At 41.3% G+C, this 10077-nt stretch overlaps 1 protein-coding gene across 2 annotated transcripts in view; it reads left to right on the top strand.

Moving 5' to 3' along the window:
- The first annotated feature begins 1069 nt into the window (after nucleotides 1-1069).
- The window catches only part of LOC133399776 (coronin-1C-A-like), a 36209-nt gene continuing 27201 nt past the window's right edge, over nucleotides 1070-10077 (top strand). The window contains exons 1-2 of one of the 2 annotated variants that reach the window (XM_061671618.1): nucleotides 1070-1161; nucleotides 3861-5268. In XM_061671618.1, the coding sequence (XP_061527602.1) occupies nucleotides 3867-5268 (1402 nt within the window). In that variant the 5' untranslated portion in view covers nucleotides 1070-1161; nucleotides 3861-3866. Of the gene's footprint in view, nucleotides 1162-3860; nucleotides 5269-7359; nucleotides 7477-10077 lie in introns of those variants that run through there. The other variant, XM_061671619.1, reaches the window with a different exon arrangement.

The raw sequence follows: 10077 nt of genomic DNA, 5'->3' as shown, positions 1-10077 counted from the left end.
GTAGATTGTTCCCAGGAATGTTTGAATATTTTGGAGGGTAGACTTGCCTAGATGTTTGTAAGTGCGGAATTTTTTATTTCAACTTGTAAAATCAAATGCTACTCGAATTAAAAGTATTTTGACCAAGAATGAATATAATAATAATAATGATGATATCGGTTAATGTGAATTGTATTGACCAGTTTCTTTGAAAACAGATGAACAGAATAGAAAATACATAAAAGTTCAACAGAATATGCTTGTGTTATACAAAATGCGTTTTTGAACCATGGTTAATTTGAAATAACCAAAGGCCAAGATCCCAGCTGACACCATTTAACTGCAGTTTTATGTACTGTTATTATATTTTTGTAAAAACTAGCTTGTTGATGTCTATAAATTGACCAGTGATTAATTCAGTTTTAACCACCAAACCTGTGTAATGTGATGATTTGAAGCTGATGCCGCTGTATGTGAGGCAGGGAGGCCTGCAACACATTTCGCAACACGCACACACACTGTAAAAAAACAAAACAAATTATTATCATATTTTTTTTTAAATGCATGTTTTCCAAGAAAGTCGCTTTCGGTCTACAGTCACTAGGTGTGGGTAGGCCCCTCATCCTGTAATTCCCGCTCTCCAGACCACCACTTTTGTTTTATTATTCAAGTATGTCTCCTGTTTAGATGTTACTATAGTTACTATTGTTATAGAGAAACAAATAAAAAGGGTTACTACAGCCATGAAGCACATAACTTCCCATGCACACCTGCAGTGAACCTACCAGGTTCACTCCTATTACAGCATGGCATCTTTGTTTTCACAGTGTATTATTTACTCGTGTTGATTGCCTGATTTTAAAAAATATATATAAGTTGAACGGATTTTTTTTCTCAGAAAAATGCAAGAATCGTGGTGTTAGCCATTGTGCAAAAGCAGGAGTAGAGCTGAGCCTAACGAATGTCAATGGTGAGGTTTCTCAACACAGAGAAAAGTACGTTTCACCTCGGCGTATTAGCCAAATGAGCTGTGACATCACATGGCAATAATATAAGACACCCATTGCTTGCGTGTTTCAGGACAGACCATCTTCGAACAAGCAACAAAGAGCACACTGTCGGTCCTGACAGGGAATTTGAGCGAGGGAAAGATAGACGGATACACTCCGCTACTTCTAACTGGTAAGTGCAAGGCTTGACTGACTGTACATACATGATCGGAGATTCTCTTAGATCATTTATATTGGATCGAGTGAAGTCAAAGGTCACGGCATTGCACCCAGAACGCTGATGTGCCAAGAAAGAGAAATGATCTGCTAACTGGAAAAGTTTATTGGCTTTACTTCCTGTATATGTGTGAGTCATATGTTGATTCTGCAAAGCACATGGCGATTAAGTGAGCAGCCTCGGGCATTACAAGGAGGATCGGACGAGATAACGGGCCGCTTGTTAACAGGGTATGGGCCACCTCCAAAGACGGGGTTCACCGTGTTGAAGGATGGGTGAAGGAGAAAATCTGTGGATTTCTCCTCTTCTTTTCTGGTTGTTGAACTTCTTCACAACGGATCCATTGGGCTCGTGCGCTTCTGCTCTCTAGTGCAGTTTTAGAGGGTCTGATAGCTTTAGTTCCCTGGGCCATGTGTTGGGCCAACGTGCAGGCTTGTCAGATGATAAAGCAGCAGCAGTCATATGTTGTCACGCCGAGGAGAGGAGGGAAAACAAGAGTCATGTCTGATTGTTGTCTGGTCATTGTTCATTGTGTGGCTACATTTTCTCCACACGTCTACTTTTCAGAACTCAATAGCATGGAGAAGCCCACTCACAACTAATATGTCACTCGTAACAGCTATTTTCGGCACTGCTTGTCCTCATTGGGGTCGCGGGTGTGCTGGGGCCGAGTCCAGCTGATTTTGGGCAAGAGGTGGCGTACACCCAGGACTGGTCAGAAGTCAATAGACAAACAGACACACACACATTCAAACCTATGGACGATTTAGAGTCCTCAATTAACCCGAACATGCATTGTTTTGGATTGTGCTCTGCGGAAACTCATGCAAGCAGCTCCGAGGTATTATTTCTGTGTCGATACATACAAAAACACAAACAGATCAAATCAAGTCAATAATAGAATTACTGGAGTGCTACATTATATGTAAAAATTGTAGTAGGTCGGTAAGTGATGAAGTACTGTGGGTAGGTTGGTGAAATAGTCCAGTGACTATGCTGGTATCAAATCGATGTTATGTTTTAGTACATTATTTCTGGATTGTCGATTGAGTCTAAAAATCGTGCATTTACCGACCACAAAATACGTGTTGGGATATACCGTACCGCTGAATCATTTAATCATTTACTTCACCAGTCAGGTTTTGAATAAGACCCCCCCCCCCCCCTAAGTTCCCCCTGAATCCTAATTTTTCATCTTACATTTTGGACAATTCTTTTGTAGCTCAAGGCTTCCAACTTTGTGGGATAAGTTTATTTCTGGTAAGCTCGTGTCACGTTTGGAGGACCAGTTCTGAGCTGTCCACAATGTAGACATTGCAGAATGCGCCATAGGAAGTTTTACTGCCCAGCAAAATCTCGTGACTATAATTTGTCATAAAAATGTGCACGCAGAGCAAATGTTGACACTGCAAATGCATGAATACCCAACAGAAGCAATACAACAGCAGTTATTGTAATAAGAGGCCGTGATTCACAGCTTCCACAAAACTGGCCACCGCGTGACGATGAATTGTTTGCCGCGTGATTCTGTCCTCACACTTAGACAATTTCGATTGTTTAAACCATGACAGTGACAGGATTTTCTTAAATTATTTTTTATTTTATTTTTTACTGAAGTTTAATTTTTGACTATTTTGTGTATTATCTCCGCAATGAAAGTTAACTTTTATTTGCAAATTTGTCGTTAGTGAGACGGGTTACTTTCCAACGCAGTAAAACTGCACATTTTAGAGTGGCCTTTTATTGTGGACAGCCTAAGGCGCATTTATGCAATTTCATGCTTTCTAATCAGCATCATATGCCACAAGGTGAGGTGGATAAATTATCTGGGTTAAGGAGAAGAGTTCACTAACAGATTTAGACAGATTTGTGAAATAGACCTATTGTGCACTTCGAAAAAGTCTTACATTTTTTTTAGTTCAGCACATAAAAAATAGGGAGCAAAGATGTTGTGTTTATATTTTTGCTCAGCGTATATTATATGTTAATCTGATATTATCATCATGACCCGTAAATGAACCGCAAGAGAAATAAATAGGCTACTTCAGTGTCTCTTATGGGCTTTGAAGGCACCCATTTTACAATAGAAAAATATACTGCCAAAGAGAAAATGGCACCGAAGTATGACTACTGAAATGATGATCTCCTCTCTTTGTGTTTGATGATGTGTCTGTGCGCCAAATACACACAGTGACAGTGTCAACAATGTATGAAGAAGTGCTGAAGTCAAAATGCTTTCATTGACATTACGGGTTTTATTTTTTTTACACTCTGGTCTCTGCTTTAGCAAGTCGACGCTGCTCCGGTCATTGTCGTAATGGTCGTCAGTTAGTGAAAGCCGGACTCGCCGTAGTGTGGCCCAGCGGTATATGGGGCGAAGTGAACACTCGCTCATTTGCACTATTAGTCAGGGCTGCCCCCTCAAAATTGCCTGACTTCAGTAAGACAAGAAATAGGGTGTGTGAAGTGTCGGATAATTTTGGATTCTTGGGCTATATTGACTAAAGTATGTCCCATACATTAAAACACATCGGAACTGTTTGAATTGATCTTTCACAATTGGTCTCCTTTGAGAAGCAATTTCTTTCGTTCAGTTGGAATAATGTAGGGGCTGGTGTCTTGTTGTGAGGTTAACAGCATGTTTTTCTCCGTAGACCAGTATGGGACAGACCCAGGACAAATTAGAAGCTGGAGAACAGACCCCTGTTGACGGATTGGAGGACGCACACCCTGAATGTGGAGATTCAGACAGTGATGCAGATGATGTCATGAAGGCAGGAAGCGCCTGTGAAGAGGAGACTGGCAGCACAGCAGGGAAAAAATCAGTGGAGCCAGACATGGAAGATTTGGATGAGAGCCACAAGCAGCAGCCAATAACAGCTTCCAGTGAGAAGCACGCCAATTTGCGGGTGAGACAGGTTGCTGCAAGCGAGGTGAAACAAGGAGGGGTGGCAGCAAATGATCTGGAAGGAGGGAAGGCTCCACCAGGCAAAAACCAAAACAGTAGCGTAACGACCGAGGAAACAGCTTGGACATACAAACTGTTCAATAAAGATAAAGTCCAAGAGAAGAAGTGTGCAGAGGAGTTTGGAGTCTGCTCAATGATCAAAATGGAGGACCAGGGTGAAGGTAACCAAAACAAACGGGAGTTGCATGGCCACATGACACCCTCCTCGTGGGGTTCAAACTCTTTAACTCAACAAACGGAAGCCAATGAAGCTCACCGAGACACAGAGCCATCAAATGCAGCTGCAGGCACAGAACCTAATTCTATTTTGGAGAAGCTCCTGAGGAGAAACCGAAAGGAGGTGTGTCCATCGCTAGAAAAAATACGGGAGATTGAAGCCGATAAATTGGCTACGGAGCTCGATATGACCCCGGCTGTCACTGCAGCAACATCTATCACCGCTGAGGAAAAGAACGCGCCAGAATTTGTCAGCCAGAGCCTTTTATCGTCTTCTTCAATCAAAACAACACAGGGTGACTTTGAAGTGGAAGAGCCTGCTGACCGAGTCACCAAAAAATCCAATTTTTGCAAAAGCGGTACAGTGAAGAAATCAAAGGCAAACAAGGCGATCATATCAAATATAGGTGCCTCAAAGCCTTCACACGAAAGACGGTCGTGTGAGGTAAAGTGTGTGAACACTCCTCCACCCGCTGCGAGTGATGACCCAAAAGCAGACTTTCAACATGTTCGCCACAGAATAGATGTGGTTGCAAGCTCAATTTCGGTGGCAACTAAGACAGAAGAAAACCGCCCAAGGCAGGAAACTGAAAGCCCAGAGCAGCCTGATTACAAATCTGTCAGTGAAGGTGATTATAGCATTTTGATGAGAGAAAAGTCCCCAGACACGGCCAGGTCAAGGCCTGTCTCTGATCTCGTCAAGGAAAACATACAGCTGCACGAGAAGCATCTGCACCAGGATTGGTCCAAGCCCAGCGCGGTCAAATGCGACGAGCAAAGTCAGTCTGCAGTGAAGGTCTCGCGGATGAAGGCCACCTTTGACTCACCTCAGAAATCCCCAGAGAAAGCCCTCGAGAGGAAGCCGTCTGTGAGAAAAGGTAAGGCGTTTGCAAACGGGGAAAAGTGCGTGGGAAATGAGAGGATAACAGGTTACGGGCCTTACTGGGATTTGAGTTGGGGGGTGGGGTGGGCGGGGGCGGATTACCCAATCGACCATCTGCTTTTCTGGTCAGCCATTTTGACCACAAGCACAGTCAAGTAAAGTCTGTAAAGCTGTATTAAAGTCAGCTTCTCGTACTCTGCGTGACTGACTGTGAGAAACAACGCCATCTTGTGGTTATTAAAAAAAAATCTCAAAACTAAAATGCCATTACACAACTGAAACTGTACATCTATAGCAGCTGCAATACTCGGAATTTGATTTTGGCGCCCTATAATTTCTGCCAATAATATTGATTACTGATCATTCACACATCACCGCTACAGTGCTTTTTACATTAATTATTGTCAGCCATGGCTTTACCCACGTGTGGTTTTTACTCATAAAAGGTAGCACATCCAGCTAAACAAACTGAGGTTGATTTACGCAACATTCCAAACAATAACAAAGCACTAAGTGGTAGACTGAATTCCAAGAAAACAAAGATAAAATTACTACAAAAGTCATCTGGTTAAAGTCATCTGGTTGACTATTTTTGGTTTCAAACAACTCCAACAACAATGTGGAAGAACAATAATAGAGTGCAACAGCGAATTATATGTATACTGGCTTTATTAAAAAAAAAACTTTCAAAAGTACAAAAACACAGTGTTATATTACATATTTATTAAATAATGGTCGAAATGAACAGTGGCATTTGAAACAAGGTGACGCACATGGTTTGAACAACAAATATTACTGAATAAGTAGATATATTCAAACTATATAAAATGCAAAAGCTTTAGTAGAAAAAAACTTAATCCAAACATTTAAAGACCCTGTAAAGGGAATTCAAGAGATTTGATTCATGGCTAAAATGAACCCCAGTGGTACACACTTGGGCGGCCAGCACTGTGTCGTCATATACGTCAGCGCCTCACTTGGAGTTGTGTGCGGGTCGACATACGAAAAACACTTCAAGGAAGGTTAACCGTTTATTAAACACAGCGGCACATGTTATTCCGCCTGTGGCTCACACTGAGAGATATTTGAGCATATACTACCTTCTTAGTTATAAACCCCACAATACTTTGTGTTTCAGTTTACTCCGCTAGACCGAATAAACCAAAAGACAAAACACAATTTAAATAATGACACCGAGCTGTTCTGTAAATTGAGGTGATGCATTTTTTGAGTTGTAGCCATAGTTTGCTGGTTAACTGCATGCTGTAGTGGTAGTAATGGGCCTAGTAATAAACATTGAAGTAACTTGCAATCTGCGGAACCTCACGTGACCAAACCCGGAAAACAGGTTAGATGACTTCCTGTGTATGCTATGCTAACGAGCGTGACTGGTTTAATGACATTGTTTGAAGCCAAACTTATGAATATTGTTTTCTTTATGGCTGGTGTCTTTGGACAGAGGTGAAATATATCTTTATTATTTATTCATGCTAATATGATATATGTCAACACGAACAAAGCCTAAACATTGACTAGTTTCATCTTTGGTGGCTCTGTGGTGACATCTTGCGTTGGGGCCAAACACTGCCAGATAACTCAAGCGTGTACTTGGACTTTTAGCCACACCCAAAAAATCCTGACAGCTCAAATGGTTAAAAAGTTTCTCGCTATGTCAACAATACAATACGAATTTTTTCTGTGTTTACATATCTTTTCAGCACTTTTCTTCAAACATATTTAATGTATTTAGAGACAAATCACTCAAATCGCTTTATAGGGTCTTTGCATTTTTTATGTTACTCTGTTTTTCAATCATGACTTTTTGATGTTACTCTGTTTTCCAATCCAGGCTCTGTTGAATGGTAATTTTTCTTGGGGGCCCCCTTGTGGCTGTAAGCAGGAGTTTAGTTCGTTTTTGCCTTGGGCCGGCTCAACAGGGAAGGGAAGAAAATCGTACACTTCCCAGAAAGTCGCCTTATCACAAAACCGAAGCTGATTGCTTTTTAAGGATGTCAATCAAATCCGATGCACCATTCAGCGACGCCAACCTGGGCCGGTGGGCGGGTCTAGCTGCTGAGCAGGGAAAGCGGACAGAGAGGAAGGCAACTTGGATCAGTCTCTCAGTCACAGGGTGGAATCATTTGGGATACGTCGTCTTTTAACACGCTCTTTTCCGGGAATATTTTAATTTTCCTCTCAGAAGGTAGGCTATGTATCATTATTTTATTCTTGAAGTGGTCTCTGTTTGGCTACCCTGACCCCTTCCCAAAGTGCACGCGTTAGCTAGAATGTACATTGAGTGGTTTTAAGCTAACATTAGCCAGCCGACTGTCAGTGGGAAGGAAATAAATAGTCGTCCATTGGCGAAAAACAGACCGTCTTGTCGAGGTTTCGGTTCCCTTATATTTTCGGAAATCCGCGTGAGATGCGGATGTAGGACATGCGGCGGGGTGGGGTAGCTAACCTTAGTAACGTTTGTATAAATGTATCGGCGAAGGAGCTGCCCAAGACGGAGGTGCGGGCAGAGGAGCCGCGCCCTGCCCCCTGGCACCCTGCACCCGCTTTGCAGTTCGCACCTTCACATGAGTGAGGGCTTCTCCAGCAACCGGTCTCATTTGAACACAGAGCTTTAAAAGTGGCCTCCTCTACAAATTTGACCCCAATGACTTTAATCATTGCGACCTCCATGAGCTCTTATACGCATTTAGTCTAGTCACTGTCAGTGGAGATGAGCGTTATGTCTGGTTCATTTCAAGAGGTTATTTTTTATTATTATTATTTTTGGACCATTCCTTAAAAGTATCCTTAGTTAACATTAGTCGTCGATAAGTATTTGACATTGGAATGATTATACAGGTTGATTATTGTATCTTTTGCCATCTAGCGGAAGAGCTTTTAATTGTTCTGCTAGTCATTAGAAGGCATCTGCATAGATAGTTGAACCAAGATGCAGTATTTGTAACCAATCAAATAATTTTCAGACCAATTATGTCAAATCTGTTCATTTCCCGCAGCACACCTGATGGTCTTTCCTGACACACTGCTTGGAATCACTGAGCTGCATTTAGTCATTTTCACTTAAAATTTGCCCTTTAGGACGTCTCTTAACAACTAACCTTTGCGCTCATTCCCCATCAATGTTATTGACTGACTCATTTAAAAGATTATGAGCTCAATGGAGCTCGAATCTCTTCTGCAAGCTCAAGAGAATGACTAATGATGACTGTGACTATAAAAGTGTCAAGAGCAGAGCATGATTTGCAAATTTGGACCCACACTTAAACTTGTTACTCTAGCGTTTTTGTGATGTTTTGAGTTTCAGGAGTTTATTCAGTCTTACTTTGGGTTGAATGCTGACTCACTGTCCTGAAGGCTCGACAGTCGACAGCTGTGTTTAGGCGTGTGAACCATTCCAGAAGCACCAACTTGTAGTGGTTGTGCTGCAGTGCAAGGGCTTAACAAGTGCCTAGACTGCCTTCCCAAGGCCTGACCAAGAGGAAGTGGGTCAGGAAGAGAAGGGGGAATGAGAGATGCTAGGGACTCTTGAGTTCTTTGGGTAACAAGGAAGACATTCTGTATGCATTTTTTTTTTTTTTTTTTTTTAGCATGTAGAAATATTTTCTTCATCGGAATTAATCTGGGCACAGTTTCATGGTTTACAAATTGCACATTTTATACCAGGTGGCCTGATGAGGAATTTCTACCAGATATGAAATTGTTTTTAACTCTTTAATTTGTGGTTATTTCTAAGAAACAAACCGTTTTACAGCCATCTGCTAGCCTTATATTAGTTTTTTTGTGTTTTGTTTCAGTGAGCCTGGATTGCATTACTAAATCCTTCCTTCATCCGCCTTATTGTTGACATAGTGAAAAGCATAGTCACAACATAGTACTGTGAACAACCTAACCTCTGTCTTATGACAATCCATGCTATCTAACTGTGCTCATATTTGTGGATACAGGGAACCCTCATATTTGCGATTCTGCATTGCCATATTTGCAGATATTTTTGGGGCGCCTATTTGCTGATGTTCTTGTGCTATTGTCATACTTTGTTGCCATCATGTGGAATTTTGGTTGTTGTTTGGTTTGGTTTAATTCATTGATAGGGTATTTTGTCTTTCAGTTTTGTTGGAGGTCCTTGAATGCACCTCATGCGTGGTCAAAAGTGAGACTGAAAGTACATTTTCTGCTTCGCTACTAACAGCCCGTGTATTCTACTTTGCCAGTACAATATGCCTGTATTCCCTAACATTGTGTGTGAATGGCAAAAGGTGAGCTTAATGGCATACCGTTTCTGTAACATGCTGGTGTGCATTTTTGCTTGTCAATGTGTGATGTCATATCAGCTTTTGCTAGTGTGTCATCTAGGCAAATATGCAAGCTTAATAGGCTACTATTATTTTTTTTAAATCCTCTTACTGAATGGAGTCATTTATGTAACATGAGTTCATGATTATGTACATGCTAGATTTATGATCCTCAGTTTTAAGTGCCATTTTGTGGCATCAGTATGCCTGTAGAACCCTCTTTTGGCTAGGGGAGGGGTTAATTTATGATTTGTCTTCATTTCTTTTTCTTGTTATTCCGCTGTAGTTTTTTAATGTTTCTGTTTAACATTCCGATAGGAGAGGTTTGTGTAGCTGTTCGTCCTACATGCAATCAATCCTGCTTAAATCTACATTTTCTTTCGTTAAGATTTAAATTTAAAGTGGACTTTCTTAAATCTTAACCCTTTAAGTCGGATAAGAAGTTTAAAGCTTTAGTGCTAAGACGCCTCGGATGGGAAAGTGATGAAGTGGGT

This window comes from Phycodurus eques, chromosome 3, assembly GCF_024500275.1.
Source record: "Phycodurus eques isolate BA_2022a chromosome 3, UOR_Pequ_1.1, whole genome shotgun sequence".
NCBI classification, from domain to species: Eukaryota; Metazoa; Chordata; class Actinopteri; order Syngnathiformes; family Syngnathidae; genus Phycodurus; species Phycodurus eques.
The sequence above is the reverse complement of the archived record's forward strand: the minus strand, read 5'-3'. Positions and strand labels throughout refer to the sequence as shown.